Raw genomic sequence first — 24,729 nt, 5'->3', positions numbered from 1 at the left:
GGTGGGGGTTGGGCTTCCCGGGCCGGGCCCTCCGAGCTCTGCCGGGGCCACGTGGGGAGCGCGCGGGAGCGGCGGGGCCGGGGGACACCGGGTTTGGGGAGCCCCGGGAGAGCCGTGGCCTCCCTTAGAGGGACCCCGGAAAGAGGAGAGCACTCCCAGCAACCTGGGGAGGGCAGGGACCAAGCAGAGGAGAGATCTCCTTCCCTGTGGCACGGAGGCAAATCCCATCCTCTCCTTGTCCTTCCTCCCCAGACAAGGAGCTGAGCAGGGAGGACAAATCCCCGCAGCAGAACCTCGTGGGAGAGGCTGTTTGGAGCAGCTCCACGGCACAGGAATCCAGTGGGGAGGAAAATCCCCGGAGATCCCTCAGGAGGAGGGGCTGCAAAGGCAGATCAGGGGGATGTGAGGAGGAAAGACCCACCCTGTGCCGGGAAGGCGGCCGGAGATGGAGCCAGAGCTCAGAGCTGGTGGAGCATGAGCAGCATCCTGATGGGGAGAAGCCCCACAAGTGCTCAGAGTGTGAGAAGAGCTTCAGCCAGAGGTTCAGCCTGATCAGGCACCAGAGGATCCACACTGGGGAGAGGCCCCACGAGTGTGAGGAATGTGGGATGAGCTTCAGCTTGAGGGAATACCTGATCTGCCACCAGAGGATCCACACCGGGGAACGACCTTACGAGTGTGGGGAATGTGGGAAGAGATTCTGCAGGAGCTCCCACCTGATTTGTCACCAGAGGATCCACACTGGGGAACGGCCCTTCGAGTGTGAGGAATGTGGGAAGAGCTTCAGGCAGCGTAGCCACCTGATCCTCCACCAAAAGATCCAGACTGGGGAGAGGCCCTACGAGTGTTCCGAGTGTGGGAAGGGGTTTCGGATCAGCACCCAGCTCCTGCTGCATCAGCAGACACACACAGAGGATTGGCCCTTCCACTGCCCCGACTGTGGGAAGGGGTTCACGCACAACTCCACTCTCATCATCCACCGGCGCATCCACACTGGGGAGAGGCCCTACGAGTGTGATAAATGCAGGAAGAGGTTTCAGACCAGCTCCAGTCTCCTCCGGCACCAGCGGATTCACACAGAGGAGAGGCCCTTCCGCTGCCCCGACTGCGGGAAGGGGTTCAAGCAGAACTGCACCCTCATCACCCACCGGCGCATCCACACCAGGGAGAGGCCCTACGAATGTCCCCAGTGTGGGAAGAGCTTCTCCCGGAGCTCTCACTTGACCAAACACCAACTCAGGCACCAATAAGGGAAGCCCTGCCAGTTCTCCCAGTGCGGGAAGAGCTTCGTGCCCTGCTCCAACTCTATCCCCCACTGGAGGAGTCACATTTGGCAGAGCCCTGGTGCCCCACATTCCCTGTGATCCATGTTAGGAAGACACCTGGCCGGTTATTGTTTTGTTTTGGCTTTCTTTTTTTCTCCTCTCCATCTCTCTGCACTCCAGAAGCCAAAAGGGGTGGGTCTGTCACCTCAAGCCACTCCAATCCCACAGAGAACAAGTCAATTTTAACCCAAAAGGGCTCAATCCCACCCCAAAATGGCTTGTTCCCACCTTGAGAAAAACTCAGTCCCACGGCAAATTTCCTGCATTCCATGGGCACCAGGGTGAGATTGTGAGACGTATGACTGTGGTTTGTGTCAGAGAAAATACAGATATAATGATGACATTGTACCGTGGGAATAAAAGAGATGAATTCTGAGGAACTGCTGTATAAGACTGGGAGGGGAAAGAGATGGACAGAATATGGTGAACATTAGATGGGCCAACTGAGCAAACACGTGAACTGCTTATAGATGCAAAATTGGGTGAGAACCTAAAGATCAGCAAATGAATGAGGAAGAGCAACGACCATCACAGAGAGCTGAAAGACCACCAAGAAAGAGCCCACGCAGCATAGCAGGACAACAGGCACCACAAGGGGAAATGGGGGGAGAGGAGGCTACTGAGAAGTGCTGAGAAATGTTTGTGCATCTGTATGAAGGGATGGAATAAATATTTGCAGAACTGACAGTTGGGGTGTGTGACGGAGGAGCGCAGACTCCCCACGCACCCAGCGCTGCTTGCTGGCTTTTTATGGAACGTACTTTAATAAATAGCTAAAATTTTGATGAAAGATTGGAGTATGGATTTTCATTTCTAACAAGATGGGGTTGGGAGGAGATCAAGAGAAGTGGGATACAAATTTGGAGTGGTGGGATTGGGATTGCTTGGGGCTGGGCAGGTGGGATATGTTTGATAGTAAATCAGACTTTGAGAGTTCTTCATTCCTGTGCCATTCATTTTCAGTCAGTGTCAGTTCTGTTCTCACAGTGCCACCTTCTCAGCTGATTGTGTTGGTGTCCTCCTTTCTCTCCTGCTTCTCTCTGCCTGCTCTCTTTGTCTCTCAGTGTCTCCCTTAAGCCAGGGCAGCTCCCATCAAAGACCCTGCCCTGACTGAATTCCCAATGCAGGAGCTACAACCAGCATGGGTGAAGTTCTGGGGGCTGGCAGTGAAATGTCCCTGGAGGATCTTGCTGCCCTTGGCTTTTGGCTCCTTCTTCAGAGCTTTGCCCTCAAGGGCAGGAAGATCTTTTCCTGTCTGGGAACTGGAATTCCAGAGCCTTGCAGTGTGTGCCATGCAGGAGCATCCAGACTGGGATCCTGCGGGCTGGGCTCACATGGACTGGGATCCTCCAGCCTGGGACTGCACAGAGTGGGACCATCTGGATCAGGAGCATCCAGACTGGGGTGATGGGACTGGGACCTTGTAGGGCTGGGATTGTCAAGGCTGGGATCACATGGACTGGGATTTTACAGACTGGGAATTCACAAGCTGGCACCATCTGGATCAGAACCACACAGACTGGGATAGCACAAATTGGGATCATCTGGACCGGGATGGCCGCACCAGAACGATGTGAACCGAGGCGGTCCCGCCCGGCCCAGGGCTCCCTCCAAGTCCCTCCCAGTCCTTAACTGGGCTGCAACCAGAACTGCCTGGAGCAAACGTGGAAGTCCTGGAGCGATCCCAAAGCCAAACCCGGAGCTCGTTCCAGCCTCGGTCTCAGTCTCGGTACTGGGGTGGTGCCAGTCTTGGTGCCAGTGCCAGTTCCAGTTCTGGTTTCAATCCCGGTCCCAGTCTCTGTCTCAGTGCAGACCCAGTCCCAGTGCCGGTCCTGGTACCAGTCTTGGTCCCAGAGTGCTCCCAGTGCAATCTCAAGTTTGGTCCTGGAGCGGTGCCAGTGTTGGTGCTGGTTCTGGCACTGGTCTTGGTCTCAGTCTTGGTCCCAGTGCCAGTTCTGGTGCCGGTTACGGTCTCAGTCCTAGTCCTGGTGCCAGTGCAGTGCCACTCTCAGTTCTGGTGTCGATTCTGGTCCCAGTCTTGGTCTCAATGCCCATCCCGGAGCGGTGCCGCTCTCAGCGCCAGTCTCGGTGCCGGTGTCGGTCTCAGTCTTGGTGCTGGGTCTGGTTCTGGTGCTCATCTTTGTCTCGCTCTCGGTAGCACTCCCAGAGCTTTTGAGCTCATTTGGATGATTTTAGGCCAAACTGGACAGGCTTAGCATGAACTTTAAGCACACTTGTATGATTTTAGGCCAAATCTGGTGGAGTTTGGTTCCGTTTGGGTGAATTTCAAAAAGCCTGGGCAGTTTTAAGGTGGATTTTAGATCCTTTTGTATGACTTGAGGCCCATTTAGGTGATTTTAAGCCAAACAAGGTAGTTTTAGGGTTTATTTTACACCAATTTGGAAGATTTATATGTGATTTGAAGCCATTTTGTGTGTGTTTTAAACTAGTTTGAGAAATTTATGATCTGTTTTAGTGTTTTTTGACCCATTTGGATGATTTTAATGCCATTTCTCTGATTTTAGGCCAAACCATGTGGTTTTAGGCTGGTTGTTATCCCCCTTGGGGTGATTTTAGTCCACATTGAAGGGATATGATGCTTCCTTGCATGATTCAAGGCCCAACCTGATCAGTTTTCATGTGGATTTCAGGCCTCTTAGGAGAATTTGAGGCCTTTGTGGGTGATTTTAGGACAAATCGGACCCTTTTAGGAACGCACATGCCCAGTTTTTGGTCCAGTGAATGCACCTACGAGAGAAACCTGGCAGACATCCCAGCCCAGTCAGGCCAGAGCTCCTGTGCTGTGGTTTTAGGATCCTTTGGGGGTTTCAGCCTCTGTCCTTGTTCGACAGTCCTGAGACAGATGAGGGATCTTGGGGCCGTGTCTTACAGGGGGATGTTTGGAGCTCACAGGACTCCAAAGCCAAGCCAGAGACGACCCTTGGGGGGACATCAGGGGCTCCCCAAGAGGTGTTTTTGGGGGCCCTAGTGGCAGCAGAGACCCGATAGGGGTGGGGGAGCACCGGGTTTAGAGAGCTCTGGGAGAGCCTCAGCTTCCCTAAGCGAGACCCTGGAAAGAGGAGAGCCCCAGAAGCGGGGACCCCGAGAGGAGGGGGGGAGCCCTGGGATTGCCGGGACCATGGTGGGGGGCGCTGGGGCTGCAGGGGCAGGATGGGCAGGAAAGGGGAATGGCTGCTCCCAGTACAAGACCAATTGCCCGCTCCCTGTGGTTCCAGTTTCCTTGGCACAATGTGGATGGTCCAGCCCGAACCCCCAGCCCACAGCCAGCGCTGGCCCCAGTGCCAGCTCTGAGCCCCCCTCGGCCCCAATCCCAGCCCAACTCAGCCCAAATCCCAGGCTGGCAACGGCCCCTGCCCCCCGCCCTGACACCGCCCCCGGCCCCGAGCCCCGCCCCTCATGGAGCCCTCCAAGCAATGAGCCCAGGCACCCCAAAAGTGGGGCTGGGACCCCCGGAATGGGCTTGAGAAGCCCCAGAATGGGCCTGGGCATGCCCAGCATGGGAGCGGGACCCCCACAATGGGGCTGGGACCCCTGCACCCGCTCCCCGCCTTACCCCACCCTCAGCATGGAACGAACCAATCAGCGCCGCCGTGCACAATGCCAGCAGTAACACCTGCCGCAGCGACCAATCAGATGGCTCCGTCTCGCTGGCTCCCCGCCCCCATTGTGACATCACAAAGGGCCCGGCCGCTCGGTGCCTGACGCCAGGAACGTCACTGAGCTGCCATTGGCTGTCGGGGAGAGGGCGGGGCTTGCCTCGAGTATAAAAGGGGCGTGAGAGGCCGCAGGTGTCCTGGCAGGGTCCTGCCATGGGAGCGGCGCTGGAGCCCTGGGGCCAAGCCTGCCCGGGCAGTGGCGAGCGACCAACCCTGCGCGGCCAGCAGGGGGCGACCAACCTGCGCCGCCGGAGGCCAACCCTGCGCAGCCAGCGGTGAGCGACCAACCCTGCGTGGCCAGCGGCCAACCCTGCCCAGCCATTGGCCAACCCTGCGCGGCCAGCGGCCAGTGGCCAGCGGCCAACCCTGCCCAGCCATCAACCAACCTTGCCCGGCCAGCGGCCAACCCTGCGCGGCGAGCGACCAACCTGCGCCGTCGGAGGCCAACCCTGTGCCACCGGAGGCCAACCCTGCCCGGCCAGCGGCCAACCCTACACTGCCAGCAGCGAGCGGCCAACCCTGCGGGGCCAGCGGCCAACCCTGCGCTGTCAGGGGCCAACCCTGCGCCGCCGGAGGCAAACCCTGCGGGGCCAGCAGCTAACCCATTGCGGCCAGCGGCCAGCGGCAACCCTGCACCACCAGCGGCCAGCAGCCAACCCTTCGCAGCCAGCGGCCAACTCTTCGCCTCGAGCGGCCAGCGGCCAGCGGCCAGCGGCCAACCCTGCGCGGCCAGCAGCCAGCCCTGCCCGGCCATCGGCCAACCCTGCACGGCCAGCAGCCAGCGGCCAACTCTGCGCCACCAGAGGCCAACCCTGTGCGGCCAGTGGCCAACCCTGCACAGCCAGTGGCCAGCGGCCAACCCTGCACAGCCAGTGGCCAGCGGCCAACCCTGCACGGCCAATGACCAACCCTTTGCGGCTGGCGGCCAACCCTGCGTGACTAGCGGTCAGCGGCTAACCCTGCGCAGCCAGCGGCCAACCCTGTGCTGCCAGCGGCCAACCCAGCGCGCCCAGCAGCCAGCCCTGCGTGGCCAGTGGCCAGCGGCCAACCCTGCCTGGCCAGCGGCCAGCGGCCAACACTGCACTGTCAGCAGCGAGTGACCAACCCTGCCCAGCCAGCGGCCAACCCTGCACTGTCAGCAGCGAGCGACCAACCCTTCATGGCCAGCGTCCAACCCTTCGGGGCCAGCGGCCAGCGGCCAACCCGGCGCGGTCAGCGGCCAACTCTTCGCCTCCAGCGACCAGCGGCCAACCCTGCCCGGCCAGCAGCCAGCGGCCAACCCTGCGCGCCCAGCAACCAGCCCTGCGTGGCCAGTGGCCAGCGGCCAACCCTGCCCAGCCAGTGGCCCACCCTGCCAGGCCAGCGGCCAACCCTGCCCGGCTAGCGGCCAGCGGCCAACCCTGCGCGGCCAGCTGCCATCAACCAACCCTGCCAGGCCAGCGGCCAACCCTGCCCGGCCAGCGGCCAGCGGCCAACCCTGCGCAGCCAGCTGCCATCAACCAACCCTGCCCAGCCAGCGGCCAACCCTGCACTGTCAGCAGCGAGCGACCAACTCTGCATGGCCAGCGGCCAACCCTTCGGGGCCAGCGGCCAGCGGCCAACCCGGCGTGGTCAGCGGCTAACCCACTGCGGCCAGCGGCCAGCGGCAACCCTGCACCACCAGCGGCCAGCAGCCAACCCTTCGCAGCCAGCGGCCAACTCTTCGCCTCCAGCGGCCAGCGGCCAACACTGCGCGGCCAGCAGCCAACCCTGCGTGGCCAGCGGCCAACCCTGTGTGGCCAGTAGCCAGCAGCCAACCCTGCGCGGCCAGCGGCCAACTCTTCGCCTCCAGTGGCCAACCCTGCCCGGCCAGCTGCTATCAGCCAACCCTGTCCGGCCATCAGCCAACCCTGCGCAGCCAGCGGCCCGGCCCAGGGGGAAAGGTGCGGGTGGACGGGAGGGAGGCAGCAGCACCGCATGCGTGTCTGCGCCCCATCCTGTCGTGGGATGTGCAGGAGGAGGGATGGACACCGGCCAGAGACTCCAACCCCCGAGCGTGCCCTGCAGGGAGAGGGACAGAGAGCCCCCGGTGTCGCTGCAGGACACCAACAAAAGAGCAAAGACTGCGACTATTTCAGAAGGCAAAAGGCATAAAAGCCCCTTGAATTGTCTCATTTTAGAAGGCGTTCCCATACAGACTTAACACCATGGGTGACCAAGACTTGCAACTCTCCAATGCCACTGGGCAAAGTAGAGAAAGGGCCAAAATGTTTTTTCTCTGAGAAGCAGAAAAGCAACACGCCACCTGGAGAGAGATTGTTTTTGGAAAGGATAGGTGTTTTGCCGAGGTTGCTTTGGGAAGAAGCTTTCCTAAGAAACTTTTCCCTTGGGAAAGGAGTTAGGAGCTACCAGCAGGCTCCAATCTCTAAGGCCCAAAAAGATCAGGCCCAAAGCCTGGCCCCTGGCTCCCACAAGCATTTCCCACACCCACAGGGATGGAGACCCCTCCAGCATCCCTGGGGCACCGGCCAAAAGAAAATTGGTGGAAATCAAACTTTGAACACCGCAGCAAACGCTCTGGCCCAGATTTGCTTTTGCCAGGCCCCGCTGTGTCACCAGGGACACTGGGTGGCCTCAGGTGCCCTGGTGTCACAGCGCTGCCCTGGGCTCCAGCAGGCCCTGCTGTGTCCCAGGACAGCCTGGCTTCCAAGACATTCCATGGCCCGGCGCTCTCACGCCATGGAATTCTCTGGAACTGATGGAATCTGTCGTCATCCCGGTGTCAGAGGAGCTGACAGCCCCAGGCAGGCCAGCGGATTTCTGCCTGGCTGCTGCCTTGGGACACGGCTGGACGGGGCTCGGAGCAGCCCGGGACAGTGGGAGGTGTCCCTGCCACGGCAGGGGTGGCACTGGGTGGGCTTGAAGGTGCCTTCCAAGCCAAACCATGGCTGCATTCTCATCCTGGGGAGCCCCACAAGAGCAGGACGAGGGAAAGAGCCCCGCAGAGACCCAGAATCCCGGAGTGTCGGAGTCTAGAACATCCCTCTGGCCACCCTGGAGGGTTTGGAGACCGGACAGGGGGGTCTGGGATCTGTACAGGGGGGTCAGTTAGACCCACACAGGTCCCAGGAGGACACTGACTCTGATTCCTGTCCATGGGAGTGAACACTCACATGCAGGAAGAATCACAAATCCTAAGAATTTGAAATAAGTAGTGGATGGTTTGTTGTAGAATATAAATATAGAAATTAGGATTCTTAGCATATGGGGCTGAAGAGACAAGATGGAGGAATTGGGGAGTGGCCCCTGTGCTCCTTGTTCTTGTTCTCGTCCCCCATCTTGTGCTGAGTTGGGTTTTAGAGATTGGTTTAGAGTAGAACTGACATGTTAGTATAGGTAATAGGTATTGGTAAAATTTTGTAAATAAAAAATACGTCTCGGACAGTGGTTGGGTCAAGGGGACCGTACATAAGGTACGGGGCTCTCTGATCCGCCCAGTCTGCCGCGTGTCCTGCTCTGTGGAGACACCTTGCAGAGCTGAGAAAGAACTAAGATAAGGTACCCTGCCAGGAAGGCCTAGCAGAGTTGAAAAAGGACTGAGATAATGAAGAATAAACAACCTTGGAAATGTGCACCGGCGGACTCAGTTTGTCGTCCCTGCCTCTGGTGTGTAACACTTAGGGCAAAGAGAAGACCGAAAACCTGATCACCTCTGGGAACAGCAACCCAGGGGAAACTCCTAGGGAACAGCAACCTTGGGAGACCCTTATTACCTTGGGGAACACCAACCCCAAGGAGAATCTCAGGAAAACTACAACCCTGAGATATGGCGCCCAAACTTATCCGAACAGCCACGGACCCTCAGAAGAAGATAAAAACTCCATCATTAGAAGATAAGAACAGATTCAGCAAGTCGCCGACCTTGGAACTTCAGCCGAACCGACGTGGACCCAGGGCCCAGGGCTGCGTCATCCCACAGCTGCCGGACAGCAGGGACAACACCGGTTCCAGTTCCACAGCCAGGAAAGGCTGCACCTAGGTGAGACCGGTCAAAAACCCAGAACACGGGGGGGGAATGCATTCCAGAAATAGCTACGTATCTTATTAACTTGGCAAAGCATTACTGCTGCATAATTTGCGGCTTCAATTGAAAGAGCCAGCAGCTCTCTAATAATGGGTTTGCCTCGCAATCCTACAACACAAATCGGAACTAAAGTCCCAGATAGAATTTTGGAAAGAGGTAAACAAAAAAACACTATATCAAAATGCAATAAGGAGAGATAAAAAAGCTCTCAAATTAATGGCATTGGCAAGTGTATTGCTGCAAATAACATTACAGAATTCCAGGGAAGAATTAAAACTCCCACAACAGCAGAGAGGCAAAGAGGAATTAGATTCCCAGCCCTCTGAGAAGCGAGCCCACACGTTGACCGCAACGCCAGAAAAGGGAGGGGATGCTCAAAAGCAGTCTCTAACAGTCCCTCGGACATCCCCCACTCCGCACCTTACCCCGCACCCCGAAAAGAACACTGAAGTGGGCGGCCCGCGGCCGTGCGGCGCAGCTCCCCCCATCCCCCACTGCAAAACAGCAAGGGAAAGAGGGGAAAGGGCAGACGGAGCACCAGCCGTGCCACCAAGGCGGGGGGAGGACACACCGCGCGGGGGAGGGCGCCCCGCAGACGCCCTGCACTGGGAAGGAAACAGCCGGGAAGAGAGTTTGGAAACAGGGTGAAGAAATACATTAAGGAGAAGGCAAGCTTTCACAGTCACTTTTGAATCGGTCAGAGCAAGAAAGTGAGGAGAATGAATTGTTTCTGAGTGATTTTTATGAAATGCCGTTTGCACCAAGAATACAGAGCAGGTTTAGTGGCCGTGCGTGCTCGGACAGCTCAGAGCTGGAGCGAAAGCGGCGGCCGGCGGTGTCGCCGTGCATCGCGGGACGGGAAAGCCGGGATTGGGTCCACCACGCGAGCTTTTGCGGACCCCGCTGCACTCGTCGTGCGCCCGGTGGCAGAGGCTGCTGCCCCCCCAGCAGGGAGGCGGAGACGGGGCAGTGCCGCGGCACAGCGCGAGCAAAAGGAGGCTTGTTCCCTCCCCACCCCCCCCCGTTTCCCCCCCCCACCCCGTTCCCCGTCCGCCATGATACGCGTTCCCCGGGAAGGAGGCGCGGGGAGTCCAACACAGACCCCGCCTCCATGTCCCCAAAGCTCCCTCCCTCCAAACATCGAACACGGAAGGACAAAGCACTGCCCCCCCTCCCGCCCCCCCCCCAGCGGGACAGGGAGAGACGAAGGGGAAAAGAATACAAGGATCACAGGCAGCGGTCACCGAGCGCGGGAATGCAGAAGCGCGGAAAGCGGGAATGCGGAAGCGTGGGCAGGGCGCACGCTGATGTCGCGGACGGTGAAAACCGAGGCAGGGACGGGGGCACCACTCCAGCACAAGCTGCGGGGATGCAGGAAGCACGGGCGCCGGCGGCATTTGTAAGGACCGCCAGCGCAGATCAGGGCGGGGCGGACCCCAGGAGAGAGCAGGAAGAGTGCGTCTTTTCGGGCTTTGCCACGCCAAGTCAGGCAGAGAAGGGACATGGCCACACCGGCGGCGTTTCGTTCCACGCCCCCATGCCGGCGCAGACAGGGGCAAGGTGGGGCCAGAGTGGGATTTCCCTCTGGGCAGCGTCCCCTGTCCCACCCCCTCGCAACGGCCGTTCTATCTATTCCCTCATAGCAGCAGTGCTCAGGCAGCGGGACGTCCCGCAGTAACCCCGATGCACAACCAAAATTAAAAGCAATTATGCAGCAATGCCAAGGCATAGAAATAATGAAAACTAAGCAGCAAATATGCTCGCAGCACCCAGCCGGAGCTACGGGATTGACAAAATTGTGAAAGTGCAGCTTTTTAAAGCAAGCATCACAAAGATTATAAGTCCCCATCCTCAGAAAGGAGAGGGGAAGATGATGATTGCATGATGGCAACACATGACATTTAAGATTTATAAGAAACACGCAGCAACGCGCAAAAGCTACAGTGATCAGGGCAAAGAATTTTTCACAAATATGCCCGTTGTATCACAACATGGGCACGGATTGGCCGTGCCAGGGACCCCTCGATGTTTTTTATCAAGCCCAAATCCCTCAGCTCAGTCAGAACGGCCTGGCCAGCCGGACAAGCTGAAACTGAACCCAGCCGGTTCAGCATCACCACCATGCATGGTGGAACAGAAGCATTGCAACAATTTCTAAGCAGATTGCACAGCTTCAACAACAAAAATAGTAACAAAGGAAGCTTTCATTAACTCCTGAAGACAACAAAGTTCAAGATATGCTAGCTCAGAAGCAGCAGCAAATATTCACCGTTGGTGACAGTAAGTCAGTTCAAACTCCACATGATTTTTGGACTGTAGCCCAAGCTTCTTTTGCCACTCAATCACAATCATCTTTATTTTCAAAAGATTTCTTTTTATTAAAAAAAAAAAAAAAAAAAAAAAAAAAAAAAAAAAAAAAAAAGCAAGCAATTATTTCTTCAGTTGAAAGACTGTGCTCTGGAATTTTATCCGAATTTAGCAATGCATTTCCCTCAATCACCCCTTCCAGCATAAGGTAGTCACACCCTTTCTGAATCCTCTGCAAATAATTCCTACACATTTACATCAAGGCTACCTGCTGGGTCAGCGGCACGTTCAGCCATGATTTCCCTTCACCGTGCCACATAGGTATTATGTGCAGCACACAGAAAAAGTAATACCCCAGTCCTTATAGAGGAGGGGGAAAATGATTTACAATATCCACTCCTCATCCAGGAGAGGGAGAAAAGTTAGAAATGTTAGCAAGCTCCAAAATAGAAGAAAGAGCATCATGGTAATAGCAATTGAATCACATTCCTGCAAATTCACAGGATGAAAGAGTTATAACAGACTGCAAAGAAATCAAAAAGAAAACATTGAAAGAGAAAAACTGTGATATAGTGAAGCATGGAAAGTATTGTGTTACCAATGACTTATGATCTACAGGATGAAAACTCAAGATAGGGGCAATTGTATCACGATGTGCTCAGAGACTGAAAGAAAGTCATGCGAGAAAAGGGTTTGAAATTTCTGTACTTCAAACAGTTTTTGAAGGAATGCTAAATGGAGGAAAGCCCTCGATGAACTAAGGAACAAATAGCAGGGAGTGAATGCAACCCTCACCATGTTGCAGGTGGCAGGGGACATACCACATGACAGAGCCAAAATTCAAGCCAGGGATTTGCCACAACAGGTGCAGGCAGACATCAGAAGTACACCACAAAAAACAATTTTGTAAGTTCCATCGATTGAAACACCTGAAAACATTTGTACATATATATCTATACATATATAATAATCCAGCAAGGACCTTCAAAGTCTTTCATGTCATTCCCTGGTTGCCTCACCAAGACAATGAACAGGCAAGTAAACAATGAAATAGCAAAGCTACACCTGCTTCAATTCTTTGCGTTTGGGGAATGCCAACGCAGAATGCAGATGCATCATCAATGTAATGCCTGGTCGATCGTCTCAGGCAGAGATGGTGAAGGCAGAGATGGTGAAGGCAGAGATGGTGAAGGCAGAGATGGTGAAGGCAGAGATGGTGAAGGCAGAGATGGTGGAGGCAGAGATGGTGAAGGCAGAGATGGTGAAGGCAGAGATGGTGGAGGCAGAGATGGTGAAGGCAGAGATGGTGAAGGCAGAGATGGTAGAGGCAGAGATGGTGGAGGCAGAGATGGTGAAGGCAGAGATGGTGAAGGCAGAGATGGTGAAGGCAGAGATGGTGAAGGCAGAGATGGTGGAGGCAGAGATGGTGAAGGCAGAGATGGTGGAGGCAGAGATGGTGAAGGCAGAGATGGTGAAGGCAGAGATGGTGGAGGCAGAGATGGTGGAGGCAGAGATGGTGGAGGCAGAGATGGTGAAGGCAGAGATGGTGGAGGCAGAGATGGTGGAGGCAGAGATGGTGGAGGCAGAGATGGTGGAGGCAGAGATGGTGAAGGCAGAGATGGTGGAGGCAGAGATGGTGGAGGCATGCAGTGAAGTGGACACACCTCAGCACGGCACATCAGTGCAGGCAGGCATCTGAAGAAACCAGCTTGAAAGAATCCTCCAAGCCCGGGATGAAGGAATTCTCACAGCACTTCAACAAGTGATTCAACAGAACAGCATGTGAACATTGTAAGAAAAGATCAGAAGAAGAAAATACAATCATTTGTCCCTTTGTTGTGGAGCAATCCATCATTGTGTGGGAAACACAAAATGTGAGAAAGGGACATCCTATTATAAAGAAGAAAAATAGAAAATGAAATGAAGATGAGCTTTTAGCCAGAGTTAATCATTATTTGTTAATTTGAGTTATGTTTCCACATTTTATTGTTGTTGAAATTTTTGTGTGGTTTGGTTCGAGTTTAAGTTACATATTGTTAAATATATAATTCTAAAATTTATTTCAAGTTTGGGCCCTGAAGAGTTTAAATTAAGTTTGTATTTGAGTTTCATGAAGTTTAATTAGTAATTAATTTATATTTTATTGATTTATTATATATGGATTTTATAAGGTTACTGCAAGTTGTAGATTTTTTATCAAGCTTTATTTATGTTGAATTCAAGTCTTTGTTGATTTAAAAGGTGATTTACAATTTATAGAAGGTATGTTTGTTTAATTTGCAAAGTTTAGTTATTTTTCTTCAACAAAGAAACAGCTTCAACTGAAATGATGATGATGGAACATTGATAAATAAGATTTGAGGAGAAGATACAATTTGTTAGATCCCTGATTTTATTGTTGGTTATGAATTGTTTCAGTCTTTTGTGTTTCATTTTAAATTAATAAGTGTATGAGAGTTTTGAAATGCAATTTAACATGTTAAGTATTGATACATTGATTATATAGTATGGAAACATATATAAAAATTGATAGTACTTGTAAGTTAATATTACCGTTAAGCCTTTATGCTTTGTCATTTATTTATAGGATTTTTCAAAAGGCATTTGTAATTTTGAATATTTTCTATTTGTTTTTTAACCATTTAAGTATTTCGTAAATGCTGTTGTTGAAAAATGTAGTTGTATTATTAAGTGCAAGTCAGAATTTTTTCTTAAGCTTCATTTTAAGTATATAATTTGTCTCTTTTATAATCAATCTTGTATGTTTTATGCAATGTTTTAGCATGTCCTTTTGAATTTCATTTGAATTTTTAACTGTGTTATGCATTTTGTTTGAAATGAGATTTTGGGCTTGCTTTGGTACCTCTTGTGTGAGTAGAGACATTGCATTTCAGTTTGTTAAATCTTTAAGTGTTTTTCAGAAGGTCTTGGAGAGAGATACCTGAAGCATCATTGATGATTTTTCCATCAGCTGTTGATCCTGTGATTGTTCCAATTGGTATTCAACTGTTTTCAAGAAAAGTTCCAGAAAAGACGAGCTCCTGAGTGATCTGATCAATTTTTCATCTTAAATTTTAAATGTTTCTTTTATGTAAAAACGTTATGACAGTTTGTTGTATATGGGGCATTTGATGCTCATTGTTATTAGAGGATTTATTTGGAGAATGTGCTAAAGAGCATCACTCCAACTTGAAGTTTGAGTTCTGGCCAAACTCTGATTTTAACTTGGACGGATGCTGTTTGCCAACAAAGCCCAGAGATTTCTGCTCCAAAAAATAATATGCAAGTTATTTTGACTTGGCAATTTGATCTTATTAATATAACAGCTGAATCAACTTTGTCGTGAGACCTGATGTCTTGCCCGGGAAAGAACATTGGGATCTCCACTGAAGGAAAGTGTTTCAGCAGTTTGCAGTCTCTGAGGTGATGGCACAAATGATTTGATAATCACATTTCATTTTCATTGGTATGCCGAATTTTTCCTTTGTGTTGAGCATTTCTTTATAGAATTCTTTTGTCATGCTTTATAGTACTCATGTTATGTTTTATATCTCCAAAAAATTGAAATAACCTCCATGATGCAAAAGGAGAGGGGAGGAATGCTGAGTGTAAATTTAAGCAGAATGTTGAGGAAAAAATAGTATGTTTTAAACTTTTGATAAGTTTTTTTGTAGAGTCCACTTCACCGAGCAGCAAGTGGAACGGGAAGAGAAACGTGAAGAGAATCCTTTAGTCTTGAGCAGAAACCCAGAGACAGGATGGATTGGAAAATCATTTAAATTTAAGGTTTGGGGCAGGGATTGTGCTTGTGTTTTCACAGGAGCCGAAAATGAGCATCAGCAAGGCATGAGAACCTCTGCCAAAGTCAACGGCATCAGGCGTTGGTCCAGAAATGGAAAAGCAGGCACACAGACGTGGCTGTCAAGACTGCGGACATTTCTTCGTTCGGAATGCAAAAGATTTTGGGACTTGGGATTTCTCTGGGACTTGAGTAGTGTTGCATTTCAGAGATTCCCACAGAGAGTGAGGCCTTTGAACAAGCAGTTTAATCAAGTGTTATACTTGTGCATTGTGTTCTCACTGATTGTCTTGGGCAGTGGGGTGGTTTTGCCCATGATTCAGTCAAGGAAGAATGGTTGGGAAACTCTGGCCAATGTATCAGAGCTGACCATCTTTCATTTGACATACTCAAGATCAGGGAAATTCTTTTCATCATGTTTTATGAGTTTGTTAGTAGGCAGGTGATTGAACAAGTAGTCGATCCCAGAGAACATCCCTCCAGCAATTTCACAGTTCATTTTCAACCTGGTGGGCAAATGGGATGTTCAAATGAAATTCTTTTCTATGGTTCTTTGTGAACCTCGAAAATGAAAACCTTTGGTTCAGCAAAAGAGAATTTTTGCAGAAAATTTGGTCTTTCCTGGAGTGACACAAAAAAGATAATATCGTAGACGTCACTCCAAATCATATGATTTGTAAAAGTGCATCAGCTTGGTGTAACTACACTGAGATGTCAGATAAACTAGCAAGTCCGGTTTCAATGTTATTCCCGAAAGAAATCCTTTTCATTTGTGAAGACAGGATTCAGTTTGTGCTCCTTGCAGATGTCAAGGATGGTCCATGCAGCAACAAGAAATGTTCTTTGTTAACACAGGTTAACACCCAGAGTGACATTGATAAAAGAGCAAGAGAGGAAAGATCTGTTGAACAATATGATCCAAGTTGTGATGGTAATGCAGACAGTATCAGGGATGATTTAATACTATTGGATCAAAAGGGCTGTTGTCAGAACAAGTATGCCCATGCCACTTCTTTTACACTGAATGATTTGTTAACTGATATTGACAGTGTGAGACAAAAACAGAACAGCAATTAATTATTCATTGCTGATGCTAAGACACAAGTAAATAAGTTTGAAGGAATATCATGAGAACATAAGACAACTGGAAAAAGGCTGTGAACCAACTTATTATAAGAACTGAGCCTTGAATGGATGGAGTGTTCAATGTGTTTAACCTTTTATCATGGTAGAGGGAACTTTTGAGAGTACGTGTGTATTTCCTGTTGAAGTTTGTGATTCTTCTGATGTATGTGCCGTGTTTGCTTCAATGCATACGGCGGACCAGGAACAGAGTTGTCAGAGAAGCATTTTTACTGCAAAGAGGAGGGGGAGATGTCGGAGTCTAGAACATCCCTCTGGCCACCCTGGAGGGTTTGGAGACCGGACAGGGGAGTCTGGGATCTGTACAGGGGGGTCAGTTAGACCCACACAGGTCCCAGGAGGACACTGACTCTGATTCCTGTCCATGGGAGTGAACACTCACATGCAGGAAGAATCACAAATCCTAAGAATTTGAAATAAGTAGTGGATGGTTTGTTGTAGAATATAAATATAGAAATTAGGATTCTTAGCATATGGGGCTGAAGAGACAAGATGGAGGAATTGGGGAGTGGCCCCTGTGCTCCTTGTTCTTGTTCTCGTCCCCCATCTTGTGCTGAGTTGGGTTTTAGAGATTGGTTTAGAGTAGAACTGACATGTTAGTATAGGTAATAGGTATTGGTAAAATTTTGTAAATAAAAAATACGTCTCAGACAGTGGTTGGGTCAAGGGGACTGTACATAAGGTACGGGGCTCTCTGATCCGCCCAGTCTGTCGCGTGTCCTGCTCTGCAGAGACACCTTGCAGAGCTGAGAAAGAACTAAGATAAGGTACCCTGCCAGGAAGGCCTAGCAGAGTTGAAAAAGGACTGAGATAATGAAGAATAAACAACCTTGGAAATGTGCACCGGCGGACTCAGTTTGTCGTCCCTGCCTCTGGTGTGTAACACTTAGGGCAAAGAGAAGACCGAAAACCTGATCACCTCTGGGAACAGCAACCCAGGGGAAACTCCTAGGGAACAGCAACCTTGGGAGACCCTTATTACCTTGGGGAACACCAACCCCAAGGAGAATCTCAGGAAAACTACAACCCTGAGACCGGAGGATTCCCTCTCCAGGGCAGGAGGGTGCTGAAAGCCAGAGGAGGTCCCCAGTTGCCCACACTGCTGACTTTGAAGCCCCTTGCCAGGCTCCTCTCCCTCTCCTCACTGCATTCTCCAGCCACGAGGGGATCGCCCTGCTCCAGAGCCGCTGTCCGGCAAGAACGCCGAGGGAGCTGCCCGGCCACGCTCCCTCATTCACAAAGTCACCTCCAACCACCCCCCAAGCATCGTCCCCGCCTCTGTGGGCTGGCCAGGGACACGGACACCACTGGTGGAGCAGTTCCCGGCCCCAGCACCCACCCCAAATTCAGCCCGAGCTCCCTCCTCCAGCCCAGTCCCAGCCCGCACTGCAGTCACAGGTTCGGCTCCAGCTGCCAAACTCAGCCCCAGTTCCTGCCCTGAGCCCATCACCATCATCAGCCTCAGCCCCAGGCCAGCCCCAGAGCCACTGCCTCCCCCGAGCCAGCCCGAACCCCCAGCCCACAGCCAGCGCTGGCCCCAGTGCCAGCTCTGAGCCCCCCTCGGCCCCAATCCCAGCCCAACTCAGCCCAAATCCCAGGCTGGCAACGGCCCCTCCCCCCCGCTCTGACACCGCCCCCGGCCCCGAGCCCCGCCCCTCATGGAGCCCTCCAAGCAATGAGCCCAGGCACCCCAAAAGTGGGGCTGGGACCCCCGGAATGGGCCTGGGCACCCCCACAATGGGGCTGGGACCCCCGGAATGGGCCTGGGCACCCCCACAATGGGGCTGGGACCCCCGGAATGGGCCTGGGCACCCCAAAAGTGGGGCTGGGACCCCCGGAATTGGCCTGGGCACCCCCACAATGGGGCTGGGACCCCCGGAATGGGCTTGAGAAGCCCCAGAATGGGCCTGGGCATGCCCAGCATGGGACCGGGACCCCCACAATGGGGCTGGGACCCCCGCACCCGCTCCCCGCCTTACCCCACCCTCAGCATGGAACGAACCAATCAGCGCCGCCGTGCACAATGCCAGCAGTAACACCTGCCGCAGCGACCAATCAGATGGCTCTGTCTCGCTGGCTCCCCGCCCCCATTGTGACATCACAAAGGGCCCGGCCGCTCGGTGCCTGACGCCGAGAACGTCACTGAGCTGCCATTGGCTGTCGGGGAGAGGGCGGGGCTTGCCTCGAGTATAAAAGGGGCGTGAGAGCCCGCAGGTGTCCTGGCAGGGTCCTGCCATGGGAGCGGCGCTGGAGCCCTGGGGCGCGGGCAGCGGCCCGCCCAAGGGGGAAGGGGGCAGGTGGGCGGAAGGGAGGTGGGACTGTCTTGTCGTGGGATGTGCAGGGGGAGGGATGGACACCGGCCCGAGCGTGCCCCGGGGCCAGGACGATGGCGCCAGCTATGGCTGGCCACTGACATCTGCTGGAGCGTCCTCTTGGGGCCACGGCCCAGAGCAAGGACCGCAGAGAGCGGCAGAGTGTCCGCCGGGGCCAGAGGACGGCACGGGGCGCTTGTGTTGGGCTGTCTGCGAGGGAGGGAGGGAGGAAGGGGGAATGCGCCGATGCGCCGCTTCTCACCGCCGCCCTTCTCGGGGACCTGCGCCGGCCCCTCCCAATGGGAGCGGCACCGGCACCAGCCCCGGCTCTGCAAAGGCAGGGACCGAGGGCCGCCGGGCAACACAGGGACCGTGTCGGCCCCTGCAAACCAGAGGGCTTTGGCCATCGCCCCGGCCTGCCAAATAAATAAAATTATTAAGACCAAAAAAGAACCCAAATAAAAATAAAACAGAATTTTAAAAAATAAAATAAAAGAATTGAAATCAAAGGTATTTTCAAATAAAACTGGCAAAAATCACTTCAAATGCTCTGCCTGGTCTTTGCTTGCCCAACGAGTCCTTGGCGACGCAAACAAACCCCAAAGCCCCCGCCCTCCCCATGGCACAGGAGCACGGAGAGCCCCGGGCCTCAGGCGGGGCCAGGAGCACGCATGGCCCGGCCTTGTCTCCCTCCCTCTCCTCCCTGCGCACTCCTGGGGGGGCTCCAGTCCTCTCCTGGCGGCAATGCTCGGGCCTGGGGGGGTCTCTGTCCCTGTCACACCGGGGGATGCTCGGGGCCCTCAGCCCAGCGCTGAGAGGAACAGAGACGCCTCCGCGTGTCCCCTGCTACCAGAGATGGAGACTGTGAAAAACGAGCTTCACTTGCCTGGTAAAATTAAAAAGAGCTTGAATTAAACACAAATTAAGACCAGTAGGAGACAGAAAGCAAAGGGTTCATAGGCTCCAGCTGGTACCTTGGCCCATCTGCCGTGACTGGGCATTCGGCCAAGTGCTCACCTGCTATCTCACAGACATTCTTGAAATACCCTTTCCATTGCATCACTCTCCTGCATATTCAAACTCTTCTACCAACTCCTTTCCACATTCCAGGAGCTGTTTAGCCTGGTCCCTCCTTGCCTCTGCCTCCTTAGAGCACGCCTGTTTCTCGGCTGTGCCTCCACCATCGCTTCCAGCTCGGGCTGTGCTCCACGCCTTCCTCAGGCGCAGGTGCCCATCCTTTGGTACATCAACGGCAGGCTCCTCCTCACACCTTCACTGGATGTTATCCCAACTGTAATAAACGCCAATCACTCGCTTTTGGGATTTTCGGAAATTTAATAAAAATAAAAAATGGTTATAAAAAATAGTAATACAAATACAATAATAAAAGTTAAACAATTTAGAGTAGGACAATTTATGAGACAATAAAAACAAAGGGAGCGGCCCCGGCCGGGCCTCCTTACATCTAGACAAAAGCTAGCTAGGAAAGAAGGCAAAGAAAAGAGAGAAATCTCTCTCTTTTTGAGGATCCTCTTCATGACGATGCATATTTTATTTAAAACAAGTAATTTCAGCTGGCTCTTTTAACAAAAGCTTTCTGTTAATTTCCAGGCGCCTGTAAGTCTGTTGGTCATTGAAGAGGTTTCTTTTCTGTTGATAAGGAAGGCCATAAATTCTTCTTCACTAGAAAATTGAAAGTCTCTGCAACCGTTATCTCTGTGCAAAGAATTCTTGATTATTTTCTCTTTCTTAAGCTAAAAAGAATATCACACACACATAGCTTCAGTTTTAATTACTAAAGCTTATTTTTAATTACAAAACTACATTCACTATATTATTTAAATGTTAATACAGCATAATTTTTCTACCTAGGATATCACATATAGTAAATATCTGTGTAGAGCCACACAATATGCCTTTTTCACACCAATCACACAGACACTTCAATTGCAAGCATGGCTCTAGATCGGCTGTCCCACTGCTAGGACTGAGCAAAACCATCAAATCTACATCCTCACGGCAGTTATTTCAACACCACACATCTAACAATCATTTGAATCTCAGCCAAAAGCCAATCCTGGAACAGGGATCTGCAACAGAGACTCCAGCTCCCGAGCGTGCCCTGCAGGGAGAGGGACAGAGAGCCCCCGGTGTCGCTGCAGGACACCAACAAAAGAGCAAAGACTGCGACTATTTCAGAAGGCAAAAGGCATAAAACCCCCTTGAATTGTCTCATTTTAGAAGGTGTTCCCAAACAGACTTAACACCATAGGTGAACAAGAGTGACACCTCCCCAATGCCACAGGTCAAAGTAGAGAAAGGGCCAAAATGTTTTTTTCTCTGAGAAGCAGAAAAGCAACACACAACCTGGAAAAAGACTGGTTTTGGAAAGGATAGGTGTTTTGCCGAGATTGTTTTGGGAAGAAGCTTTCCTAAGAAACTTTTCCCTCGGGAAAGGAGTTAGGAGCTACCAGCAAGCTCAGATCTCTAAGGCCCAAAAAGATCAGGCCCAAAGCCTGGCCCCCGGCTCCCACAAGCATTTCCCATGCCCACAGGGATGGAGACCCCTCCAGCATCCCTGGGCACCAGCCAAAAGAAAATTGGTGGAAATCAAACTTTGAACACCGCAGCAAACGCTCTGGCCCAGATTTGCTTTTGCCAGGCCCCGCTGTGTCACCAGGGACACTGGGTGTCCTCAGGTGCCCTGGTGTCACAGCGCTGCCCTGGGCTCCAGCAGGCCCTGCTGTGTCCCAGGAGAGCCTGGCTTCCAGGGACATTCCATGGCCCGGCGCTCTAACGCCATGGAATTCTCTGGAATTGATGGAATCTGTCGTCATCCCGGTGTCAGAGGAGCTGACAGCCCCGGGCAGGCCAGCGGATTTCTGCCTGGCTGCTGCCTTGGGACACGGCTGGACGGGGCTCGGAGCAGCCCGGGACAGTGGGAGGTGTCCCTGCCACAGCAGGGGTGGCACTGGGTGGGCTTGAAGGTGCCTTCCAAGCCAAACCATGGCCACATTCTCATCCTGGGGAGCCCCACAAGAGCAGGACGAGGGAAAGAGCCCCGGAGGGGCCCAGAATCCTGGAGGATTCCCTCTCCAGGGCAGGAGGGTGCTGAAAGCCAGAGGAGCCCCCCAGTTGCCCACGCTGCTGACTTTGAAGGCCCTTGCCAGTCTCCTCTCCCTCTCCTCACTGCATTCTCCAGCCACGAGGGGATCGCCCTGCTCCAGAGCCGCTGTCCGGCAAGAACGCCGAGGGAGCTGCCCGGCCACGCTCCCTCATGCACAAAGTCACCTCCAATCACCACCCAAGCATCGTCCCCGCCTCTGTGGGCTGGCCAGGGACACGGACACCACTGGTGGAGCAGTTCCCGGCCCCAGCACCCACCCCAAATTCAGCCCGAGCTCCCTCCTCCAGCCCAGCCCCAGCCCGCACTGCAGTCACAGGTTCGGCTCCAGCTGCCAAACTCAGCCCCAGTTCCTGCCCTGAGCCCATCACCATCATCAGCCTCAGCCCCAGGCCAGCCCCAGAGCCACTGCCCCCCCCGAGCCAGCCCGAACCCCCAGCCCACAGCCAGCGCTGGCCCCAGTGCCAGCTCTGAGCCCCCCTCGGCCCCAATCCCAGCCCAACTCAGCCCAAATCCCAGGCTGGCAACGGCCCCTCCCCCCCGCCCCGACACCGCCCCCGGCCCCGAGCCCCGCCCCTCATGGAGCCCTCCAAGCAATGAGCCCAGGCACCCCAAAAGTGGGGCTGGGACCCCCGGAATGGGCCTGGGCACCCCCACAATGGGGCTGGGACCCCCGGAATGGGCCTGGGCACCCCCAGAGTGGGGCTGGGACCCCCGGAATGGGCCTGGGCACCCCCACAATGGGGCTGGGAGCCAAGAATAGCAATGGGCACCTGCACAATTGGGCTGGGCATCCCCGGGATGCTGCTGAGACCTCCAGAATGGAGCTTGGCAATGCCAGAATAGGCCTGGGCACCTCCAGAATGGGGCTGGAAACCCAAGAATAGGTATGGGGGATCTATAGGGGATCTATAGGCGTCTGGGGGGTCCTGGGAGTCTCTTTAGGGGATGTAGTGCCATGTCTACAGGGGATGTAGAGGAGTCTATGAGGCATTTTTGGGGATCTATTGGGGTTTTAGGGTGTTCTGGCTCTGCCTAAAGGGGGTTTGGGGGCTTATAGGGGATCTCTCGGGGTCTGAGGGGTCTACAGAGGGTCCGGAGGAGTCCATAAAGTGTGTCTGGGCATCCCTAAATGGGGTCTGGGGGTCTCTGTAGGGGATTTGGGGGGTCTGGGTGGCCTTTTGGCTGTTTGGGAGGGTCTGTAGGGGCCTGCGGGAGCCTGTAGTGGGTGCGGAGAGGTCTGGGGGTGTCTTTGGATCCCTGTGAGGGGGCTGGGGGTCTGGTGGGGTCTGGGGGTCTCTAATGGAGGTCTGAGGGGTCTATAGGGGTTCTATGGGGGGGTCTTTAGAGGGCTGAGGGGGCCTGGGGACCCCTATAGAAGATTTGAGTAGGGTCTGGGGGTCCCTGTAGGGGATCCAAGGGTCTCTCTAGGGGATTTGGGGGGGTCTTTAGGGGATCTGGGGGTCCCTCTAGGGGATGGGGGGTGCCCTGGGGGTCTATAGGGGCTCTGAGGGTCTCTATGGGGGATTTGGGGGGGTGTTTGGGGCATCTATAGGGGCTCTGTAGGGGTTCTGGGGTAGCCTATAGAGGGTCCAGGGGTACCTGGGGGGTCTGAGGGGGGTCTCGGGATCTCGATAGGGGAATTCTGGGGTGCTTCAAGGGAATATTTTGGTAATTTTGGGCTCTGTCCAGGGAATTCTTGGGATTCAAATGGGGCAATTTTGGGTTTTCTATTGGGAAATTGTTTGAATTTTGCGGCCTCTATTGGGAATTTTGGGTCCAAACGCAGGAATTTGGAGCATTTTGGGTACAAATGTGGGAATTTGGGGATCTCTAGAGGGGAATTGTGGGAGTTTTGCAGTCCCCAGAGGAGATTTTGGGTCCAGACTTTGGAATTTGAGGTCCCCAAAGGGATCTTTTGGGAAATTTGGGTCCAAACTTGGGAACTGTGGGCTCTCTAGAGAGGATTTTGAGGGAATTTTGGGTCCAAGCATAGGAAGTTTGGGAATTTTTTTCCCAGATTTCCTCTTCAAGTTCTTGGTGATCAGCAGTGCTGTAAATGGCAAGTCCTGCCTGCTGCACAACTTCATTGAAAGCAAGTGTAGAAAATTCTGGGAATTTTCAGGGATTTTGGGACTTCTTGGGGGTTGGAGGGATTTTTTTTATTTTTATTTTTAAAGTATTTTTAGGAAATTTTGGTGTTTTCATTTTGTTGGTTTTTGGTTTTTTGGTGGTTTTTTTTGCAATTTTTTTTTGCATTCCTAAGGGTGGTTTTTGCTGACATTTGGGGGCTGTTGGGGGATGCTTTTGGAATTCTAAAGAGTCTGAGAGTTTTTTAGGGAACTTTTGAGATTTGGGGATTTTGGTGATATTTTTTAATATATTTCTGGGCATCTTAAGGGTTTGATTGTTCTATTTTTTTCATTTTTTAGGTGGTTTTTGTTGGTGTTTGAGGGAAATTTTTTGTGACTTTTTGGGAACTTGATAAATTCGGGCGACTCTGAGAATAATATTGGAATTTCTGGAGGCATTTTCAGGTTTATTTTTCTCTTTTGAGCCATTTTGAGGCTTCTTTCAGTTCTTGTTTGGTATAATTTTGCTTTTTAATGCAAATTTTGGGGGATGTTTTTTAATTCTTGGGAATTCTGTGTCCCTCCGGGCTCTCCCCAATCTCACAGCATCTTTGAACATTTTCTGTCAATTTTGAGTATTTTTGGATTCTTCAGGAGCATTTTCTGTGATTTTGAGCCCTTTTTGCCAATTTCAATCCCAGTCTCAGTCTCGGTCTCAGCGCGGTCCCGGTCCCAGTGCCGGTACCGGTGCCGCTCTTGGTCCCGCAGTGCTCCCAGTGCCAGTCTCAGTCTCGGTCCCAGTCCCTGGGCGGTGCCAGTCTCGGTGCTGGTTCCGGTGCCGGTCTTGGTCTCAGTCTTGGTCCCAGTGCCAGTTCTGGTGCTGGTTACGGTCTCAGTCCTAGTCCTG

At 52.9% G+C, this 24,729-nt stretch overlaps 1 protein-coding gene across 1 annotated transcript in view; it reads left to right on the top strand.

The window, feature by feature from the left end:
* Positions 1 to 268: 268 nt before the first annotated feature.
* LOC134562691 (zinc finger protein 91-like) overlaps positions 269 to 24,729 on the top strand; it is an 83,758-nt gene continuing 59,297 nt past the window's right edge. The window contains exon 1 of the mRNA XM_063420198.1: positions 269 to 1,229. Within this exon, the coding sequence (XP_063276268.1) occupies positions 609 to 1,229 (621 nt within the window). The 5' untranslated portion in view covers positions 269 to 608. The remainder of the gene's footprint in view (positions 1,230 to 24,729) is intronic.

Source organism: Prinia subflava, chromosome 30 (assembly GCF_021018805.1).
Source record: "Prinia subflava isolate CZ2003 ecotype Zambia chromosome 30, Cam_Psub_1.2, whole genome shotgun sequence".
Lineage (NCBI taxonomy): Eukaryota > Metazoa > Chordata > Aves > Passeriformes > Cisticolidae > Prinia > Prinia subflava.
This window is presented reverse-complemented; position numbering and strand designations above follow the sequence as displayed.